Genomic DNA, 24,596 nt, shown 5'->3' with positions numbered 1-24,596 from the left:
GCCATATGAGGGCTTGTTTTTTGCGGGACGAGTTGTACTTTTAAATGAAACCATAGGTTTTACCATATATTGTACTGGAAAACAGCAAAAAAATTCAAAGTGTGGAAAAACTGCAAAAAAAGTGTCATCGCACAGGTTTTTGGGATGTTTTATTCACCGTGTTCACTATATGGTAAAACTGATGTATCTATGTGATGCCTCAGGTCGGTGCGAGTTTGTAGACACCAAACATGTATAGGTTTACTTGTATCTAAGGGGTTAAAAAAAATTCACAAGTTTGTCCAATAAAAGTGGCGCACGTTTTGGGCCATTTTCCGAAACACGTAGCGTTCTTATTTTTAAGGATCTATGGCTCAGTGATGGCTTATTTTTTGCGTCTCGAGCTAACGTTTATAATGGTACCATTTTTGCGCAGATGCTACGTTTTGATCGCCTGTTATTGCATTTTGCGTAAAACTTGCGGCGACCAAAAAACGTAATTTTGGCGTTTGGTAAACGGCGTAGTGGCAAAAAAATTCCAATCAGATTAATTGATTTTATATTTTGATAGATCGGGCATTTCTGAACGCGGCGATACCAAATGTGTGTATATTTATTTCTTTTTTAACCCTTTAATTTTCAATGGGGGGAAAGGGGGGTGATTTGAACTTTTAGGTTTTTTGTTTTTTTTTTACTTTTTTTTATTTTACTAGTCCCCCTAGGGGGCTATAGCAATCAGCAATCCGATCGCTGATCGCTATCTGCTGATCACAGCAATACCGCTGTAATCAGCAGATTCAGTCACTTTGGTTTTCCCTCTGCTCTCGGCCGAGGGAAAACGAAAGTGAAACATCGTAGCAGCAGGCGTCATCACATGACCCTGTGCTACGATGGCAACCACCGATAGTCACGTGATAACACACGTGACTTCCGGTGGGGGCGGCGGTAAGTAACAAACATGGCCGCGCGCATTTAAATCTTGCTGCCAGACTTTGGCAGCAAGATTTAAGGGGTTAATGGCCGCGGGTGGAAGCGATTCCACCCGCGGCTAGCAGGCACACATGTCAGCTGTTGAAAACAGCTGATATGTGTGCCGATCCACGCCGCCTGCCCGCGGCAGGGGGCGGGGCTTAACGGGACACGATCCTGGACGGATAGATCCGTCCAAGGTCGTGAAGGGGTTAATGTACACTATGCACCCCTCATCTTGATTAAAAAAAATCCCAAAAGAGAAATGTAAAAAAAAAAGTATTCAGACCCATTGCTTAGTATTGAGTATATGCACCCTTTTGAGCTAGTACAGCCATGAGTCTTCTTGGGAATCATGCAACAAGTTTTTCACACCTGGATTTGGGGATCCTCTGCCATTCTTCCTTGCAGATCCTCTCCAGTTCCGTCAGGTTGGATGGTGAACGTTGGTGGACAACCATTTTCAGGTCTCTCCAGAGATGCTCAATTGGGTTTAGGTCAGGGCTCTGGCTGGACCAGTCAAGAATGGTCACAGATTGTTCTGAAGCCACTCCTTTGTTATTTTAGCTGTGTGCTTAGGGTCATTGTCTTGTTGGAAGGTGAACCTTTGTCAAAGTCTGAGGTCCAGAAGGTTTTCTTTCAGGATATCTTCATACTTGGCCGCGTTCATCTTTCCTTCAATTGCAACCAGTTGTCCTGTCCCTGCAGCTGAAAAACACCCCTATAGCAGGATACTGCCACCACCATGTTTTACTGTTGGGATTGTATTGAGCAGGTGATAAGCAGTGCCTTGTTGTCTCCACACATACCGCTTAGAATTATCACCAAAAAGTTCTATCTTCATCCCATCAGACCAGAGAATTTTATTTCTCATAGTTTGGGAGTCCTTCATGTGTTTTTTTGCAAACTCTATGTATGCTTTCAAATGTCTTGCACTGAGGAGAGGCTTCCATCTGGCCACTCTGCCATAAAGGCCCAACTGGTGGAGGGTTGCAGTGATCGTTGACTTTGTGGAACTTTCTTTTATCTCCCTATTGCATCTCTGGAGCTCAGCCACAGTGATCTTGGGGTTCTTCTTTACCTCTCTCACCAAGGCTCTTCTCCCACGATTGCTCAGTTTGGCTGGACGGCCAGGTCTAGGAAGAGTTCTGGTGGTCCCAAACGTCTTCGATTTAAGGATTATGGAGGCCACTGTGCTCTTAGGAACCTTGAATACTGCAGAAATTCTCTTTTGTAACCTTGGACAGCTTTGTACCTTGCCACAATTTTGTCTCTGAGCTCCTTCGGCAGTTCCTTTGATCTCATGAATCTCATTTGGTCTGACATGCACTGTGAGGTCTTATATAGACAGGTGTGTGCCTTTCCAAATCAAGTCCTATCAGTTTAATTAAACACAGTTGGACTCCAATGAAGGAGTAGAACCATCTCAAGGAGGATCACAAGGAAATGGACAGCATGTGGCTTAAATATGAGTGTCTGAGCAAAGAGTCTGAATACTTATGGCCATGTGATATTTCAGTTTTTCTTGTTTAATAAATTTGCAAAAATTTCTACATTTCTGTTAAGATGGGGTGCAGAGTGTAAATTAATGAGAAAAAAAAAACAACTTTTTTGACTTTACCAAATGGCTGCAATGAAACAAAGTGAAAAATTTAAAGGGGTCTGAATAGTTTCCGTACCCACTGTATTTTATAAATTATTTATTTTTATTGTGGAGTTCCATAGTATCTCGGGTTGGTATATTGGACAGAGTTAGGGTATGTGTGCACGCTGCGTTTTTTTGACGCTGCGTTTTTGGCCGCTAAAAGCGCACAAAAACTCAAAACCGCACCCGCTGCAAAAACACGCAAAAAACGCAGCAGTAAAAACGCATGCGTTTTTACCGCATTTGGGTGCGTTTTTGGCTGCGTTTTGCTGAGATTTTGATCACTGCGTTTTTCTGCATTTTTCCAATGCATTGCATGGGGGAAAAACGCAAGAAAGAATTGACATGTCAATTTTTTTTTTTTTTTTTAAGCTCAAAAACGCAGCTTAAAAAAAAGTTGTGTGCGGACAGCAAAAATGAAAACTCATAGACTATGCTGGGAAAGCAAAGTCATGCAGTTTTGAGCCCAAAAAATGCACCCGAAAAACGAGCAAAAATGCCGCGAAAAACGCACTGTGCGCACATAGCCTTTAAGGAGGGATTTAAGTTCCAGATTGAGCCTCCTAAAACCCAGCATCTCTTGCTCCCTACCTGCACTAAAGGATGCTTTACACGCTGGGACATCGCTAACGATATATCGGCGGGGTCACGTCGTTAGTATACATATACATACGTCGGTGCCGTTAGCGACATCGCAGCGTATGACACCAAGGAGCGACGATCAACGAGCGCAAAAATGTCACAAATCATTGCTCGTTGACACGTCGCTCCTTTTCAAAATATCGTTGCTGCTGCAGGTACGATGTTGTTCGACATTCCTGCAGCAGCACACATCGCTATGTGTGACACCGCAGGAACGACGAACATCTCCTTACCTGCCTCCACCGGCAATGAGGAAGGAAGGAGGTGGACGGCATGTTCCGGCAGCTCATCTCCGCCCCTCCTCTGCTATTGGACGGCTGCGTGTGGCGTCGCTGTGATGCCGCACGAACCGCCCCTTAGAAATGAGGCGGATCGCCGACCAGAACGACGTCGCAGGGAAGGCAAGTCTGTGTGCCGGGTGTAAGCAATGTGCGCCACGGGCAGCGATTTGCCCGTGACGCACAACCGATGGGGGCGGGTACGCTCGCTAGCGATATCGTTACCGATATCGCAGCGTGTAAAGTACCCTTTAGTGATAAAATGACCCCTGGGTCCGGAGGAGAAAGCACTGTCCGTACTTCATAATCTGTATACAAAAGGTTTTCTCAGCATAGTGTACAGAGTAATGGGGAAGATAATGGAGAAGGTAAACTGTGATAGACAGCTCCCCCATCTTCTGCAAGCTGCTTACTTTGCAGTGAAATTTTAGATCATCACTACAAAGTAAAGTGTGCTTTGCTCAGACATTTATAATCTATAGGCAGTCCAGAAGTAGTTAAGGGGTTTATTCTACCCATACAGTGTTGACCTCAGTAAATTGCTTGTGCAATTCTTCACTCAAAGATAACTTTGTTTCCTATACATGCTGGTGTTTTGGGTTCACATCTCCCAATATAAATCTTGCACATCTTGCTAAGTAAAGAAATGGTTTCAGATTTTAAATTCTGGATCTCCTATCAAACAAGATGTCATGCATTATTTATGTCAAATTTAATTGCAATCATATTTCTTTATTAGTTTGCCTCAATGGTGAACAGATTGTTTACAAATGCACCTCTGTGACAGGTTCTAAGCATCTGATAAGTGGAGGCCCAGGACATAAGCGCTCTGTTTCAAAGACAAACTACTACCAACTAGCAATGAAGGGTGGATGTGTGGTCAATCACCAGAAGTTACAAAAACCTTCTCTAATTTTACTGCCATGCATTTAATTGATGAGTGACTACAGATTAGTAGCCACGTCTTTGTTCATGGACTACCCTAGGGCAGGGGTGCACATCTAAAGTCCTCAAGAGCCACCAGCACTGCATGTTTTCAGGATTTCCTTAGCATTGCACTGGTGATGATTCCAATACTAAGGAAATCCTGAAAACATGCAGTGTTGGTGGCTCTTGAGGACTGGAGATGTGCACCCCTACGCTAGATGAAACTAAAGACTTACCGTATAGCAGGAAAAACAAACAAACAAACAAAACAATAAAAAAAAACCCAACTAAGTGTCCAGTTGTAACTTTAGATTTATGTCAAGGTAGACCTGCAGTAAAGCAATATGTCCTGTCTGGAGGCTTTATGAAAAAGGCAATGTGCTTCATGTTAACAGTACTTGCCAAAAAGGTTTTAAACTTACTTTAATATCTAAATTTCTCTTTTCTTGCTGTACCTCGTTATTTTATTGCTGAAGTATTACAGATAGAGAGAATGCTCAGAACCACAGTGATGTCTGTACAATACAGTGTACAAAATGGTTTGCAATAAACAGAAGTAATACAAAGGTTGACTAAAAGCGACACTAACCAGGGGCAAGCACAAACACAGGACCGACAGGACAACGTCCACGATGACTATCCGCAACATACATTGAAAAGCATACTACGCATCTACAAATCTCCAGAACTGCCCCTCTTGTTCTAGATCTTCATCTTCTTCAGGCACTTGATATATGAGGTAATGGAAGCTTACCAACACTCTCTTCTAACAGGTGACTGAATGGCAAGCAGGCATCTATGGATCACAGGCATATTTTTTGAAATGCATAGTCGTTTTAAAGAGAGGCCATTTTGGAGAGCTCTTTGTTCATCTGTGTATACTGTTCCTTTAGACGCATTACAGCTTTATTGTGCTCCTCGTCTATCGCCAGGCGTCTTTGCTCCTGTTCCTTCATGAATGCCTCCCACTGTACGCGAAGTTTCTCACGTCTAACTTTTTCTTCTGTGACACTCTAAAAAGAAAATAAAAATACAAAATGTATTATAAATATATTATACATCAGAGCTACTTAAGTCCTTCCAGGCTACATAGGATGGGCAGAGTGCCACACGACCACCACCATACACCATAGGTGTCATACTCCCCATGCTGATTTCTGGCATCTTACATGGAAGTTCAAACACGTTGGACGTTGAAACATTTTATCTGAAGTGGTGGAAACTCCTAAATACACAGCTGATATGTTTGTTTTCTGTTTTATTAATCTTAGATTAAGAACTATGGTTTCATCATGATAACAATTTTCCCTTCATGGTTCAGAAGCTATTGATATGCGCTGGATGAAGGAGAGAGCGCATTCCTTAAAATCTAGTAAATACTGTAGTTTCATATGGAAATATAGTAGATAAAATATATGTTACTCTCAAAAATGTAAAAAAAAAAAAAAAAAGTATGGGGAAAGTTGTTTGACTTGCCCATTACTGAGTCCTCAGGTACAGCCCTTGCTGAAGCGCTGGCCAACTTGCAGGAAACCTAATGCAATTTTTCTTTTCTGTTTATTTCTTTTACATTTCTTTGTTATTCAGTATAAAAATAAAAGCTGATCCTTTGGGACTTTTTCTTACCTATATTTAATTCAATCACTGATTTACTGCATCTTGTGAACAAAGATAAATGAGCAATAACGGTACTAGGTTTTCATGCTTTTTTGTATTATTGAAACAAATATTATAATGGAAATCCAAGACATAAATGCGGTTACATCAGCCACAGTTAGACCAAGAGTTCAGTGAATGATTTCTTCAAGGTACAGTATAATCAAAAAACAGCGAAACAGTTAAAAATGTAGCCTCTAAACAATGCCATAATGTTTTGAAACCATCAAGTCATCCAGATGTAACTGTAATGTAGACTATCTGCATTGATTCAATTGGTTTTATAAACATTTAGCAACAATGGTTTAAAAATCACTGCGTGTTTTATGTAGTCCCTCCATCTTTTTTAAAGGGTCAGAAGTAACCGGACAACTGACCAGCCATTTCCAGTGAAGACTTCCTTCATGACAAACTATGGCAATAGTGAAGAATCTGGAGCAATGGAGATTAGCAATAGGTAGTCCAAATAAAAGTAATAAAAGCACCTAATTCCCGAACACAGATTTTTTTTTTTTTTTTTTAAATGTTCGTGTTCACTTATTTATACTCATGAAGTGAAAGGACTAAAGCCGCAAGGACGTCTTTTTGTTGATATTGCTTGATTGAAAGGGAAGATCAAAAGCTGCAGAGATATCAAAGTTCACAACTTGGAATGTACAAACCATGAACCAAGGCAAACTCAACATCATCAAAGCTGAAATAGCCAGAACAGGACTCTATTTACTTGAAATTAGCTAACTAAGATGGACTCAATTATGACATTTCCAATTACACGAACGTTGGATCTACGATTCTGGTAATAACAGCAGAAAAAGAAACAGTGTCACTTTTATTCCCAACCGAAAATAGGCCAGCACTGTCCTGACGTATAATGCAGTCAGTGAGAGTCATCGCCATATGACTACAAATAGCACCAATCTATGTCACAGTTAGAAAAGTCTACTCACCAACAACAGATGCCGTAGAAAAGGATGTTGAAATATTCTATGATCAAGTTCAAGAAAAAATTGACAAAACGTCAAAATAAGACTTACTCATTATCATGGGACACTTAAATGCCAAAGTGGGCCATGTAAAACACGGAACTGCTATTGGAAACTTTGGACTTGGTGAACAAAACTAGGCTTGAGGAAGAATCACTGACTTTTCTACAACAAATCAGCTGTCCAACATGAACACCTTTGTCCAAAATCACAAATAGATACTCTACACATGGACATAGTCAAATGGGGCCTAGAAAAATCAGATTTACTACATCAGTATTCAACAAAGATGGGGGTTGTCGATCATTACCATGAAAACAAGGCCAGGAGCTGACTATGGAAATTATCCAAACTTTTGAAAGCAAACATTTTAGTCAAGTTGTACAAACTAGACCACAGGTAATTTTTATCTGACCAAGATACTAGAAGTTTTATGAAATGGTTTGCACAACCGATTTATATCACTGGACAGAGATTAAAGAAAGCCTAAGGAATTATGGACACATATAAAGATTGTTATTACAGAAGAAGCCAGAACGACAATAAACAAGAGGCAGAAGAGACCCCTGCAGCCATGGTTAACAGAAAAGACTTGAACAATCAAGGAAGAAAGATGAATGGCAAAAGCAAAAAGGTAACAAGCAGGACGCTGAAAACATCAGTGAAAGACTAAAGAGAGCCAGTCAAACAAAAAATATGTACAGATATAAAAAATGAACATCTGAATGGCAAGACCAGGGAGGTATACCAAAAGATCAAAAGAGACAACAACATTTTCAACCAAGAGTGGGAAAGTTGAAGGACGCCAACAAAAACAAACTGAGCCAGAACACATCAAGGAAAGATGGAAAGAGTATAATAATGAGTCAGTGATATGGGAAGAAACAGAGACTGGAAGAATAACAAACCAAACATCTTGAAGGATGCAGTCGTTGCAGCAATAAAACGTTTGTCAAAAAACAAAGCACTTGGATGTGACAACATTCCACTAGAGCTAAAAAGTCTTCTGAAGAAGCAGTTGATGTCATCACATGTCTATGTCAACAGATATGGACAACTGGTAAATGGCCCAAGGTCTGGACAATATGAGTATTTATTCCTATTACAAATAATGAAGATGCTATAGACTGTGGAAACTATCGTACTATTATTCTCATAGCTCATGCCAGAAATATACTACTGAAGGTCCTACAACGATGGCTACAGTCTTAAGCCCCCATCACATTTAGCGACTTACCAGCGATCCCGAAAACGATGCGAACTGATAAGGATCGCTGGTAAGTCGCTGGTGAGATGTCACACAGTCAGACCTTACCAACGACTTAGTAACAATACAGGTCGCAGTAGCGACCTGTATAACGATCTCTGCTTTCTTTGGGACCCTGTCACACAGTGTCAAACATAGCGATGCGTCCTGCCCAGCAGGACATCGCCTTTGAAGAAAATGATCCAGGACATTCAGCAACGACCGGCGACCTCACAGCAGGAGCCAGGTCGTTGCCTGATGTCGCACATAACGAGATCGCTGTTGCGTCACGAAAACTGTGACCCAGCAGCGATGTCGCTAGCGATGTTGCTTAGTGAGACATGGCCTTTGCTTTGACAAAGAGCTGCCAGAGGAACAAGTAGGATTAAGAAATGGCAGAGGAAGAAGAGATGTACAGTGGAACCTTGGATTAAGACTAATTTGGTTTGAGAGCGTTTTGCAAGACAAGCAAAGCTTTTTAGAAATTTGTAACTTGGTTTAAGAGCAATGCTTTGCAAGAAGAGCAAATATTCACCGTGCACACTTCTGGTTCTGTCCTTTCGCCACGCTCTGGAGGTAACTTTCTGTACATATGTACTGTATACAGTATACCATTGCACAGTACAGTATATACTATATAGCATGTTTATTAATTTGTACTTATGGATATAGTATTGAACGTTCTGCTAACCAGTACAGCACATTGCTTGTACTGTACCTCTCGCAAACTCACTAACAATTCTATTGTAAGCTAAAGCGCAGTTTAATTTGCTTTATATGCTTTTTACTGTGCTGTACAGTATTTTGTATTAGTGTACTGTAATAATTTTAAATGAATACAGTACATCATTTTGCATTACTGTAATACGTTTGTATAAATACAGTAAATATTTTTGGGTTGTGGAACGGATTATCTGTCTTTCAATTACTTCCTATGGGAAAATTCGCTTTGATATAAGAGTAACTTGGTTTAAGAGCACACTCCCGGAACCAATTATGCTCGTAATCCAAGGTTCCACTGTAAGTGCTAACATTAGATGTTACTATTAATCTTTTTCGTCGCTAAGATGCCATCGAAGTTGGCGCATGCGCATAGCGCTTATCTCCGGCACCATCTTTGTGAAGATTGTGTTACCCCCTGTTATTCTAGTCTTGTGACTGGGAGGGCAGCGCATGTGCCCTCGCTTCTTCAGCTCCCGTTGTGGCCGCGAGAGCGCGCACGTGGAGAACAGCTGATCGTAGAGATTAGCTGCAGAAGAGGACACCGTGCCGCCTCAGGACACCCCAGGAGACCGTGCTGCACCAGGACACCGGGCCGCCCCAGGATAATTGAACACCGTGCCACCACAGGACACCAGGATCTTCAAAAAAGATGGCGCTGGAGATGAGCGCTATGTGCAGACGCCAACTCTGATGCCATCTTAGTGACGAAAAAGATGAATAGTAACATTAGCATAGAGAACAGAGAGAGGGAGGATCAACAGGCAGGGGGCGGGAATCCATATGAATACCCACCCAGAGATTATCTGCTCTGAAGTTTACTTTCTTGGATTTGAAAGCCGAGCTGACCACTAATGGGATTTAGATAAGCAGCCTGATAGCGCCAGTATAGCACTAGCTTTAGCTTATATACGAAAATCATGATGATTGGTTCCCTTTAAGGGTTACAAAAGCAGACAATGCAACATTGATGGCAAGAAGCGTAGATGGAATGAAAGACTTATTACGGAGTGTTAAGATTGAAAGCTTGAACATTGGACTCCTATTCAATACACCGAAGACCAAGATATTGACCACTGCCAGGTATGACTGGGACATATTTGAGATGGACAGCAGAGAACTGGACGTTATAAATGACTTTAACCTACTCGAATCAATGATCAATCAAGATGCAGCGACAACAACGGAAGTCAATTGGAGAATAGCTATGGGGAAATCAACAATGAAGTTACTCAACTATGAACATTTCACTGGTGACAAATACACGGCTTGTACATAGTCTGGTCTTTTCTGTAGTAATATATGGAAGTGAAATCAAGACGGTAAGGGAACAAGACAGAAGAATCAACGAGAAGAAAAAAAAGCAAATGTGGTGCTGGAGAAGGACATTATCAATACCATTTATGGCAAGAACAACAAAGAAATCAATTTTTGAACAAATCAAGCTACAGTGCTGTCAAAAGTATTGGCACCCCAGCAATTCTGTCAGAGAATACTCAGTTTCTTCTTGAAAATGATTGCAATCACAAATTCTTTGGTATTATTATCTTCATTTATTTTGCTTGCAATGAAAAAACACAAAAGAGAATGAAACAAAAATCAAATCATTGATCATTTCACACAAAATTCCAAAAATGGGCCAGACAAAAGTATTGGCACCCTTCGGGCAGCTTTGCACGTTGCGACATTGCACGTGCGATGTCGATGGGGTCAAATCGAAAGTGACGCACATCCGGCGTCGCAGTCGATATCGCAACGTGCAAATCCTTTTTGATACGATGAACGAGCGCAAAAGCGTCGTTATCGTATCATCGCTGCAGCCTCCGACATTTCCATAATGCCGGTGCAGCGACAGGTACGATGTTGTTCCTCGCTCCTGCGGCAGCACACATCGCTGTGTGTAAAGCCGCAGGAGCGAGGAACTTCACCTTACCTGCCGCCGGCTGCAATGAGAAGGACGGAGGTGGGCGGGATGTTTACATCCTGCTCATCTCCGCCCCTCCACTTCAATTGGCCGCCTGCCGTGTGAAGGAGGCGGGTCGCCGGCCAGAGGGACGTCGCACGGCAGGTATGTGCGTGTGAAACTGCCGTAGCGATAATAATCGCTACGGCAGCTTTCACTAGATATTGCACGTGCGACGGGGGCGGGACTATCGCTGCAGCATCGGTAACACATTGTTACCGATGTCGCAGCGTGCAAAGCCCGCCTTAGCCTAATACTTGGTTGCACAACCTTTAGCCAAAATAATTACGAACAACCGCTTCCGGTAACCATCAATGAGTTTCTTACAATGCTCTGCTGGAATTTTAGACCATTCTTCTTTAGCAAACTGCTCCAGGTCCCTGAGATTTGAAGGGTGCCTTCTCCAAACTGCCATTTTGAGATCTCTCCACAGGTGTTCTATGGGATTCAGGTCTGGACTCATTGCTGGCCACTTTAGTAGTCTCCAGTGCTTTCTATCAAACCATTTTCTAGTGCTTTTTGAAGTGTGTTTCGGGTCATTGTTCTGCTGGAAGACCCATGACCTCTGAGGAAGACCCAGCTTTCTCACACTGGGCCCTACATTATGCTGCAAAATTTGTTGGTAGTCTTCAGACTTCATAATGCCATGCACACTGTCAAGCAGTCCAGTGCCAGAGGCAGCAAAGCAACCCCAAAACATCAGGGAACCACTGTAGATATTTCACTTGAAGCAAGGATCATCAAGCTATTACTTGCCTACATTGGACACATCATATGAAGTGAACAATAACTGGAGAAGGACATAATGGTGGGAAGAATAGAAGGAACAAGGCGAAGAAGATGCAACCTGAGGACTTAATCAATAAAACGGTGGAGAAGACCATGGTACACCCTGGCTTGCACAAGATCTATCTTGCTACAGAGCGTTTGTCCATCAATTCACCATAGCTCAAGAACAGAAGGCCGTTAAAATAAAATAAGAATGCAGAATAAACAGCTTGCCAGCAAATTGGTTTGCACAAACAGGACCTGCTCTGCCGAGAACAATAGCAGCCTATGTGCACTGAATGATCTATTACTGAAAGTTCAATGTGCATCTGAAGTGGGGCTGGTCCATGCAAACAGACTAGTAAACAACCAGACTGGCAAAAACACAGGCAGTTGTTCAGATAGGCCATCAATATCTGATCGACACCCGGTACACCCGCCGATCAGCTGTTCTCAGCAGCATTATGTGGCTGGAAATGCTAGGTTCCGGAGTTGCCCAGTCTTCTGATAGTGGCCATGGCTGGGTACACCTCCTATTGATTTGAATGGGTGCTGGGTGTTGGACTCTGGTCGAAGAGACGTTTATGACCTATCCTAAAAGATAGATCATCAGTGTAAGGGGTACTTTGCACGCTGCGACATCGCAAGCTGATGCTGCGATGCCGAGCGCGATAGTCCCTGCCCCCGTCGCAGCTGCGATATCCTTGTGATAGCTGCCGTAGCGAACATCATCGCTACGGCAGCTTCACATGGACTCACGTGTCCTGGGACGTCGCTCTGGCCGGCGACCCACCTCCTTATTAAGGGGGCGGGTCGTACGGCGTCACTGCGACGTCACACGGCAGGCGGCCAATAGGAGCGGAGGGGCGGAGATGAGCGGGATGTAAACATCCCGCCCACCTTCTCCCTTCTGCATATCCTACGGGAGCCGCGGTGACGCCGGTAGGAGATGTTCCTCGCTCCTGCGGCTTCACACACAGCGATGTGTGCTGCTGCTGGAGCGAGGAACAACATCGGACCATCGCGTCAGCGTAATTATGGATTTCGCCGACGCTACACCGATGATGCGATTACGACGCTTTTGCGCTTGTTAATCGTATCATCTAGGCTTTACACACTACGATGTCGCCTGCGATGCCGGATGTGCATCACTTTCAATTTGACCCCACCGACATCGCACCTGCAATGTCGTATTGTGCAAAGTACCCCTAAAAGTAGTGGACAATCTCTAAGGAAATCCAGCCAAAATGTTCTTTTATTATGTCACATGCAAGCATGAGAATATCACATTGGTAAAGTATCTGATGTCTAGCAATCACTTATTTCAAAAAAGCAAAAAGGGCCCTATAGAACACTAAGGGGTACTATGCACACTACGATATCGCAGGTGCGATGTCGGTGGGGTCAAATCGAAAGTGACGCACATCCGGCGTCGCTGTCGACATCGGAGTGTGTAGATCGTTTTTTATACGATTAACGAGCGCAAAAGCGGTGAAATCGTATCATCGGTGTAGCGTCGGTCATTTCCATAATTTTGGAAGGACCGATGTTACGATGTTGTTCCTCGTTCCTGCGGCAGCACACATCGCTGTGTGTGAAGCCGCAGGAGCGAGGAACATCACCTTACCTGCGTCCCGGCTGCAATGAGGAAGGAAGGAGGTGGGTGGGATGTTTACGTCCCGCTCATCTCCACCTCTCTGCTTCTATTGGCCGCCTGCCGTGTGCACACGTCACTGTGACGCCGCACAACCCGCCCCCTTAGGAAGGAGGCGGTTCGCCGCCCAGAGCGACGTTGCAGGGCAGGTAAGTGCATGTGAAGCTGCCGTAGCGATAATGTTCGCTACGGCAGCTATCACAAGATGCGACGGGGGTGGGGACTATCGCGCTCGGCATCGCAGCAATCGGCTGCGATGTCGTAGTGTGCAAAGTACCCCTAAAACTACAAACAGCAAAAACCTGCTGAAAGATTGACTTGACAAGTAAACAGAGCAGCACGAGGTGGAGAGAAAGACACTGACTCCAGCGATGTATCACTTAGAATCACAGTTTTCTCTGCCGCAGATTGAACAGAGCTCAGTTGTTGAGCTGTGTATAAGCCCACTTATAGTGTTCTGTGTACATTGTATAGTGACTAGGACTGTAAAAGTCTGGATCCACACGGTTTCAATGCTCTCTGGGTGCCGGACCTGGGATTCCGGGTGCACGATCCGGATTTGGCAATTAAAGTAAAAATAAACAAAAGAAGACATAAGTGAGATTTTCATACTTAACGAGACTCGGTATCATGGTGGCACACTGCTTCCGGGTCGCGCATTCACTTACTGTACTGTGCATCACATACACACAGTTTTCCGTGTTTTCCCCGCCCACCAGCCGTTCTCTCATCTGTGATTGGTTGCAGGCTGACGCACCCCCCAGCCTGTGACAGTCATCGCGGCTCAGTCACAGGCTACACTCAGAGCTCTTCTCTATGGCTGCTCGCTCTGTTATGTAGCAGAGCTGAATGTGTCATCGTGGGACCTCGTGTGGATTACGATGGAGCTGCAGAGTGTTTGGGCTTAATAAAGTGGTGAAGGAGGGTGCATTTTGTACTTTATTCCAAATAAAGGATTTTTCTGTGTGTGACTATTTACATTCACTTACAGGTTAGGGTGATGCAGGTATCTCATAGACGCCTGTGCCATCACAAACCTAGGGCTTAGTAGCAGCTGTGCGCTGCTGTTAACCTCTTATTACCCCGATTGGCACCGCACCAGGTCAACGGGAAAGGCAGACTTTATTATAAGTAGCTGCTGCTATAACTGTAGGTCAGACCTAGTATCCCTCCATCTCAAAACGATCAATAGGGGAAAGGGAGAAAACAGCTGTGACTATAAATACTGGTGCAGCTCCGATTTTTCCTGTAACCCCAAAAAAAAAAATGAGGATATTACAATGTACCACAAAACTGATTCCCAAAAGAACTCAGGCTTACAAATCTAATTCTATACCTACAATACTCATTATGTACAAAACCTGGATCACAGGACTTCTGAGAGACTAGGGAAAATATATACTGCCACAACTGTTTTTCCCCTTCGAATACTGATAGTTCTGCTTCACATCACTTGTCTTACTTCACTATTCCCATGTCCAGAGTAAATGTGACTCTTCTGATATTGTCTTATACTATGCTTGATTAAAAGATCAGAGTAGTCTCTAAAGCTTGCTTTTTGTTCCTTTTTAATGGCTAACAGAGAAGATATCAACCACTGAGGGCTCTCACTTTTCATTATTTTTCCATCTACTAGCACAAAGATATATTTTTCCTGTAACAGAAAACAAACATTAATATAAACATTGTTTTTTTTTTAAGGTTTTAGTGCTTTTTCAGAGGTATACAGGATATCACACTCTTCAAAATATGACCCCATGATAGAATCTGCCAGTTTCATAGTGACATTGCCAACAAGTATTTGAGGATGTTTGCTGTTTGATTTGGGACATCGAGTGCAAGTATTTTTGCTCTGTCCACATATTTTAATGGCAAGTTAGTAAAAGTAGGGCGATGATATTTGGAGCTTATTATACACCCTGCAGTGTGCACTCTGTTTAATTTTATGTTCAGACACAGGTGTCCTCTGCATCTGGTGCACTACTCATCCAGAGTCGTACTTAAAGGGAAACTAACCCCAGATGTGACCCCCTATATACTGCAGCCACCACCAGTGAGTTCTTTTATACAGCATTCTAGAATATTGTATATAAGTGCCCAGGCCAATTAATATAACAAAAAACATTTTTCATTATAATCACTTGTGGAGTGGTCCGGTTTGATGAGCGTCGCTGGTCTTTGTCAGATGCCTCCTCTCTTCCTTCCATCATCCTCCTTCCCAGCCCTGTGTGAATGATGTATTCTCCTTCCCAGCTCCGTGGGGGTGATGTATCCTCCTTCCCAGCTCCGTAGGGGTAACGTGTCCTACGTCATCCACACACACACACTTTTCTTTACCCTGCTAAGGGCAGAGCAAAGTACTATAATACGCAGGCGCGGGGAAAGATCACAGACTGCCCACGCATGTGCACTACAATACGTTGGGCATAGAGAAGTACACGTGCGCAGGAGCACAAATGGAGACGGAGCTGGGAAGTAGGACGGCTATTGCAAGAAGATCGGCGCCGCTGGTCTCAATCTGGCACCTCCTATGGGACCCAAACACCCCGCAGGTGAGTATAAGAAAAGCAGTTTTTTATGTAATATAGAACGGCCCGGGCACTTATATACAGTATTCTAGAATGCTGTATACAAAGGCTTACAGGTGTTGGCTGCAGTTTATAGGGGCCAAATCTGGTGACAGGTTCCCTTTAAAGCTCCACTCACATCTCATTATATATATATATATATATATATATATATATATATATATATATATATATATAAAATATATATATACACACACACACACACACACACACACACACACACACTAGAAGGTGGCCCGATTCTAACGCATCGGGTAGTCTAGAATGTGTATGTAAATTAGCATATTGAATAATAATATAATCAGTAAGTCTTGAATAATGATGGTTCATTTTTTGCTCGTTGGTCTCCTGCTGTACAGCACGCATCAGCGTGTTTGACAGTGGGAGACCAACTATCTGAATGGGCAGGGAGCCGGGGTAAGCTAGTAACCATGGTACACATCGGATAACTATGCAAAGTGATTTCCATAGTTACCCAATGTGTACGCTGGTTAACAACGTACGCCGGCTCCGGCACACGTGTGCCGAGAGCCGGGGTAAGCTAGTAACCATGTTACACATTGGGTAACTAAGAAAAGTGGTTTCTATAGTTACCCGATATGTACCATGGTTACCAGCCTACGCCGGCTCCGGGAGCCAGGATAAGCTAGTGGTTTCACACATCCGGCTTTTCTGCACTTTATCGGATCCGGCGCGCTGCCGTAGGCTGGTTTCAGATGTCCGTGTTTTAGGTACGTGTGACATCAGTTTTTAACACGGATGTCACACATACCCATGTTATTCTATGATGTTCCTCACACGTCCGTGTTTGCACACGGACCGTGTGACTTTTCATGACCCTGCACGCACACACGCAGGCATCTCTGGCAGCACGGATGTCACACGGATCGCACACTGATGTGATCCGTGTGACATCAGTGTAAAACATACCGGAGAAAATATGGGTCTTTTTAATAAAAATATTTTCTATATTTACTTCTCTCCAGCGATGCTGTCTCCGGCTCTGCTGCCTCCCGCTCCTTATCGTCGCTCATTAAACTCACTGAATATTCAGTGCCCTGTGGAGCTGGAAGCGGAAACAGCGCTGGGGACTTCAGTGCCGGGGACAGCATCACTGGGTGAGTATACAGCAGAGTGTGTGTGTACATGCATGTGCATGCGCTTGGTGTATCCATGTGCGTCTGCTATGTGCGTATATGTGCTCTGTGTGTGTGTGTATACATGTATGTGCGCTATGTGTGTATGTGCTCGGTGTATTCATGTGTGTCTGCTATGTGTGTATATGTGCTCAGTGTGTGTGTGTATACATGTATGTGCGCTGTGTGTATGCGCGTGGTGTATCCATGTGTGTCTGCTATGTCTGCTATGTGTGCTCAGTGTGTGTGTGTGTGTGTGTGTATGCGCTCGGTGTATCCATGTGTGTCTGCTATGTGTGTGTGTCTGTCTGCTATGTGTGCTCAGTGTGTGTGTGTGTCAGCTCAGTGTGTGTGTGCTCAGTGTGTATATGTGCTCAGTGTGTGTGTGTGTGTGTACATGCATGTGCGCTGTGTGTGTATGCGCCGGTGTATCCATATGTGTCTGCTATGTGTGTATATGTGCTGTGTGTGTGTGTGTGTATACATGCATGTGCGCCATGTGTGTTTGTGCTCGGTGTATCCATGTGTGTGTGTATGTGTGTCTGTCTGCTATGTGTGTGTGCTCAGTGTGTGTGTGCTCAGTGGCAGCATCATGGTTTGGGCCTGCTTTTCTTCAGCAGGGACAGGGAAGATGGTTAAAATTGATGGGAGGATGGATTTAGCCAAATACAGGACCATTCTGAAGAAAACCTGTTGGAGTCTGCAAAAGACCTGAGACTGGGACGCAGAATTGTCTTTCAGTAAGACAATGATCCCAAACATAAAGCATAATCTACAATGGAATAGTGCACAAATAAACGTATCCAGGTGTTAGAATGGCCAAGTGAGAGTCCAGACCTGAATCCAATCGAGAATCTGTGGAAAGAGCTGAAAACTGTTGTTCACAAACGCTCTCCATCCACCTTCACTCACCTCGAGCTATTTGCAAAGGAAGAATGGGCAAGAATTTCAGTCTCTCGATGTGAAAAACTGATAGACACGTACCCCAAGAGACTTGCAGCTTTAATCGCAGCAAAAGGTGGTGCTACAAAGTATTACCTTAAAGGGGCCGAATAATATTGCACGCCCCAATTTACAGTTATTTTTTATAAAAGTTTAAAATAAGCAATAAATTTCATTCACCTTCACAATTGTGTCCCACTTGTTGATTCTTCATCATAAAATTTAAATTTTATATCTTTATATTTGAAGCTTGAAATCTGTTAAAAGGTTGAAAAATTCAAAGGGGCCGAATACTTTTGCAAGGCATTATATATATAATAATTTTATTCATTTATATAGCGCTATTAATTCCACAGCGCTTTACATACATTGGCAACACTGTCCCCATTGGGGCTCACAATCTAGAGTCCCTATCTGTATGTCTTTGGAGTGTGGGAGGAAACCCACATAAACACGGGGAGAACATACAAACTCCTTGCAGATGGTGTCCTTGGTGGGACTTGAACCCAGACTGCAGTGCTAACCACTGAGCCACTATGCCGCCCTGTATATGTGGGTATATATATATATATATATATATATATATATATATATATATATATACACACACATACACATATATACACATATATATATATATATATATATATATATATATATATACACATATATTTTATTATATATATATATATATATATATATATATATATATATATATATACACATACATATATATATATACATACATACATACATACATACATACATATATACACACACACACACACCGTATTTTTCGCTTTATAAGACGCACCACAAATTTAGACATAAAAAAGGTAAAAAACAGAAAAATGGGGTCAGTCTTATAATTCGGTGTTCTCTTACCGGAGGAGGGCAGCAGTGGTGGTGAAGCGGGGTCACAGGAGGCAGAGGTTGTGCTGCAGGCGCGGCGGGTCAGTGGCAGCGGGGTCCATGGTGGCAGGTGCGGTGGCGTCCGTGGTGGCAGGTGCGGTGGCATCCATGGTGGCAGGTGCCGCAGGATTCCGTGGTGGCAGGAGCCGCAGGTGAGTCGTGCAGCAGGCCGGTGCAGTGAGTGTCCCAGTATCCGCGGTCCCTGTTCAAATGATGGCGTCTGGTGCAGCGCATGCGCAGATGGAGCTCTCATCCAAGGGCTCCATCTGCGCACATACTGACTCCCGGAATGGCGCGTGCGCAGATGGAGCTCTCATCCAAGAGCTCCATCTGCGCATGCGCCCACTCCCGGCGCCATCATTTGAAACTGGGACAGTGGACAAACTGGGTAACCTGCTGCACAGCCGCCCGCCCCGCACGCGCAGAGTGGCAGCCAGCAGGCTGCCCGCACACCCTGCGTGCAAGCGGCTGGGTACCTGTGCTTGCGTGTGTGCGGGTGGCAGCCGGGTACCTGTGGCTGTATGAGGGCGGCAGCTGGGTGCCTGTGTGCGGGAGGCAGCCGGGTGCCTGTCGGTGCCGGCTGCCTCCCGCACACAGGCACCCGACTGCCGCCTGCGCACAGGCACAGGCACCCGACTGCCACCCGCATGCAAGCATAGGTACCTGGCCGCTTGCACGCAGCCACAGGCACCCGATCGCCGCACAGACAGGACCCTAGGGTAAAGCTATATTCGGATTTTAAGACGCACCCCCCATTTTCCTCCCAAATATTTGGGAGGAAAAGTACGTCTTATAATCCAAAAAATACGGTGTTTAATTACATATACATATATATATATACATATATATATATATATACATATATATATATATATATATATATATATATATATATATATATATATACACACACATACACTTACATACATACATATATATATATATATATATATATATATATATATATATATATATACATAGTGAGTTGATGCATCTCCACCAACTCCACATCACGAACATAGAACCTACAATAAAATGTATAGCATTTGTATACTGTGCAGTATGTTAGATAGAACTCTTAAATATATCTACATGCATGTAAAAAGCAGCAAATCTACAAACACAAAATTTGGAATATTTTACATTTTCCTAAATGTAAAATATGCTACGTCATTAGAATCGGGTTTTTTTCTAACATTGGTGTAGCACAGAACGGCTTTTTTTTTCTAACTTTAGCATAGTTGAATCTTCAAAAGGATGGTCACAGTTTCTAAAACTGCAGAGGCTATAAGGTACACAGTCCTTTTCCAAAGGTATTTTCTACAGTGACCTTTGTAAGCATTTTCCCCTTTTTCAGTAAACAGAGGGGGCACTGTATGATCAGATCCTGTGGGCTTTCACCACTCTAGTCTTGGCCACAGACTGAAGACCACTGTTGATATTTTCGTGGGAGTGTATAGGTCATAGTGGTTTCCCACTCTTGATGTTAATACAAACAAATAAGGTTTAATCGTCTTAGTTTAAAGAATTAAAATATACCCGGCATTTAAGAAAAGCAGCTTTGGCAGTTCCATAATGACCCTAAAAAAAGTCACAAAATAAATTTATCGAGCAGAAAAAAAAGCAGAACAATTTTAGAGTAAATGTTGAGTGTCAAGGTTTTTCCAAAATGTCAAGTATATATAAAAGTAGGTAGTTTTTTTTTTATATAAAATATATCTAATATATAAATGTGTGTGTGTGTGTGTGTGTGTGTGTGTGTATGTCCGCTAAAGGAATTTGCACCGTTGCTTTTACAATCACGTAATTTTGCACAGACGCCCCATGTGACCCAGGGAACGTCATAGACTATGTTTGAACGTCAATAAACACCAATAGTTAGAGAAAGATACCCATATCACATCACAAAATAATTAATATTTCAAAAGTCTTGTATAAAGATCATAATATATGTGAGGGTATATTGGACCAATAGGACCATTCGAATTCAATATAAATCACCAAAAAAGATTAACCGAACAAGAGGTCATAAAAACAGTTTTTATTAATGTCTGTTAAAATATTACATATGTGTTTTAAAATGCATACTGTGACTGAAAAAGGGGGCGTCACAAAATTGCATAATATCACATAATATCATATAATATCATACAGTGGTGTAGGTGAACTAGCAGGAGATAATGCAATCGTATAGTGTATATAATGTAAATACAAATATGCACATATAAATCATATCACACATACACATATGCATAAGAATAAATGCAGGGAGCACTAAATTGCAGCTAGAAACAAGCCACAGGAGCACAAATACCTATCTCCGTAGTAGCCAGTGCAGTTCACCTAGACCACCGCAAAAGATTACATTTAATGCAGGAGGCAGTACTGAATGGAGGAAAACCCCTCAAAATGTCCAAGTATAAATTAGGGTACACATAATAGTGAAATATTTACCCAAATGATGATGTAATGCTGCCTCCTGGTAAGAAAAAGGACGCCCACACCCCGACGCGCGCACGTTTCGTTGCCGTCTTCTTCAGAGAAATGTGCGCGCGTCGGGGTGTGGCCGTTCTTTTTCTTACCAGGAGGCAGCATTACATCATCATTTGGGTAAATATTTCACTATTATGTGTACCCTAATTTATACTTGGACATTTTGAGGGGTTTTCCTCCATTCAGTACTGCCTCCTGCATTAAATGTAATCTTTTGCGGTGGTCTAGGTGAACTGCACTGGCTACTACGGAGATAGGTATTTGTGCTCCTGTGGCTTGTTTCTAGCTGCAATTTAGTGCTCCTTGCATTTATTCTTATGCATATGTGTATGTGTGATATGATTTATATGTGCATATTTGTATTTACATTATATACACTATACGATTGCATTATCTCCTGCTAGTTCACCTACACCACTGTATGATATTATATGATATTATGTGATATTATGCAATTTTGTGACGCCCCCTTTTTCAGTCACAGTATGCCTTTTAAAACACATATGTAATATTTTAATAGACATTAATAAAAACTGTTTTTATGATCTCTTGTTCGGTTAATCTTTTTTTTGGTGATTTATGTTTGAACGTCATAGACTATGTTTGGGCGGGAAAATTTAACCCCGTGCTTTCCAGTTACTCTACAAAAATCCTGCAGCCATTAAACTGAATGGAGCTGCAGGCTATAAATAGCAACTGTCAGTGGTTGCTATAGGAACAAAATAAACAGTATAATAAGCTTATGTGTGAGGTATGAAGATGTCGGTGGTGAGACGGATAAAGAGAGACAGAGACACAGACAGAGACAGCCGGGCAAAGAGACAGACCGGGCAAAGAGAGAGTGAGAGAGAGATTGAGACAGATAGACTGATGCAAATACAGACAGAGAAATAGAAACAGAGACAAGGAAAGAGACAGAGAGCGAGACTGACAGACAGCGACACACAGACAGAGACTTGGAGAGAGACCGTTACTATCCCAGGCAACCCCCGGGTACCACAGCAAGTATGTGTGTATATAATATATTATATATATATATAGAGATATATATATATATATATATATATATATATTATATATATATATATATATCAATGACATGTCAGACTAGTTCCACAAAAAATACAAACTGGTTTGGTTGGTGTGAGCTCAAACAAATTTTTCAAGACTCCTTGAAAAGACATATGCGGAATGTAAACGTCCTACATATCGGTCTCTCACTTTTGCAGGCGTCTCAGGTTTGACTGATCTGAATTCTGTTCACGCACGATGGATGGTATGACACTGCAGATGAGGAAGAGGGGGCTGCAAAAGGCTCTGTGCACGGCTATCTTGGCTTCATAGCAGACCACCAGTAGTACGATATACTGCAATAATAAAGTTTTGCAGTATATGCCCATCTCAACATTGATATTGCAACACCAAGAAGGAAGTCGAAGTTATGAAAATTAGAGGATTGATAGATGTATTAATTATATACCAAAGTTTAAATTATCAAACACTGTCTACACCAGGGGTCTCAAACACACAACCCTGGAAATGCATGTGGCCCCTTTGGCTGTGATCTGTGGCCCATAGGGCACCAAACTTATCTTCAAGGCAGCTGGACCAACGTGGCACCCCATAAGAGCTTCATGACAAAGTGCAGTGTGTCAGAGCGTTACGTGACGAAGCAGAGGTGTCTTTCCTGTGGTGCTGAATCGCTAGTGGTAGGTGAATATGAAGAGGAGATTTTTTTTAACCCCTTCACGAGATCTACCATAAACGTACGGCGCAATGATGATGCTAGCACGCAAGCAGACATGGCACCTTGAGCAGCAGGGAGTCAGCCGATTAACAGCTGACACTTAACTGCAGCGGCCATGTTGGATAACTGAATAGATCACAGCCCTTTAACCCCTTAGATACCACTGTCAATACTGACAAAAAATAAATAAAAACTGATCAAAAGTCGTTTACAGATTTAAAAAAAAACAAAAAAAAAAACAAAAAACACTGGTATCACTGAAAAAGTCATCTTGTCTCGAAAAGGATGTGGCCTTCAACTAACATTTTCTCTATATGCGGCCCATTTACTGAGCTGCGTTTTGTAGATCATATAACCATGATCTACACAATCCATCAGACAACGGTCTATGAGCTGGATGTCCAACTAAACGCGTTTCTATTTACCTCACGCCCCTCAAAGACGATCACGGTGCAGAGCAAAAGGGCACTGGAGGTCTATCCTCCTCAGGGATGCATTTGGGCATGACAATTCATCAAGAGCTGCTGCTGGCAGATCACTTTGCAATTGTTGATCAATAATGTTCTATATGTTCTCAATAGGAGAAAAGTCGAGACGATGCAGGCCATGGCAACAGGTTTAGGCCACACAGGCTGCTTATGGTAACCTGAGCAACAAGAGGCTTGGCCTTATTGAGATGAAAAATGCCTCCTGCAACAATTTGAAGAAATGGTCATACTATTGGTTCTACAATTGATCCATTCCATACTGCAAGTGAAATTGAAAGTCACATACAAAGCTTAAAGCCTCAATCCGTGTCTACACAAACCATCAGACGGTTTTCGTATGACATTAGAGCTAACAGCCTGATGCCCGGCTACAGATGTTCCATTGACATCACATCACCACAGTCAAAGGCTATTAGATGCAGAACAAAATGGCAATCCTCAGGGATGAGTCTTCATTTTGTCTTGGATGCACTGATAACACTGTTCTACAGCAAAATTTGTTTAGGAGACGAAACAGTTGAACTTAACTTTGTGGTGCTGAAAACAAATATGATGCTTACATTTGCTGATTGGCTCTAATTTTTAAGATCCAGAAGAAGAGGTTGTAATTATCTATGACACCTTTCATGCAGGCTTACAGAAAAATTACGTCTTATGATTTCATCATCATTATTGCATTGTTAGTAGCTAGTCTATTACATCATCTATTTAGTCTATTGCGAATTCAGTATACTATCATCTTAGAATGACCAATCAAAAAACGCCAACTCATGTCAGATGACAATCCCAATTACACTTGCACCACCTACTTTTATAAATGCTCTCTATGAATACCGAGATAGATCAAAAAAAGACAACCG

At 42.6% G+C, this 24,596-nt stretch overlaps 1 protein-coding gene across 1 annotated transcript in view; it reads right to left on the bottom strand.

Moving 5' to 3' along the window:
- Nucleotides 1-4,734: 4,734 nt before the first annotated feature.
- The window catches only part of BLOC1S5 (biogenesis of lysosomal organelles complex 1 subunit 5), an 86,316-nt gene continuing 66,454 nt past the window's right edge, over nt 4,735-24,596 (bottom strand). Inside the window, exon 5 of the mRNA XM_075316457.1 lies at nt 4,735-5,453. Coding sequence (XP_075172572.1) covers nt 5,277-5,453 — 177 coding nt within the window. The 3' untranslated portion in view covers nt 4,735-5,276. The remainder of the gene's footprint in view (nt 5,454-24,596) is intronic.

The sequence above is a fragment of the Anomaloglossus baeobatrachus genome, chromosome 6 (assembly GCF_048569485.1).
Source record: "Anomaloglossus baeobatrachus isolate aAnoBae1 chromosome 6, aAnoBae1.hap1, whole genome shotgun sequence".
NCBI classification, from domain to species: domain Eukaryota; kingdom Metazoa; phylum Chordata; class Amphibia; order Anura; family Aromobatidae; genus Anomaloglossus; species Anomaloglossus baeobatrachus.
This window is presented reverse-complemented; position numbering and strand designations above follow the sequence as displayed.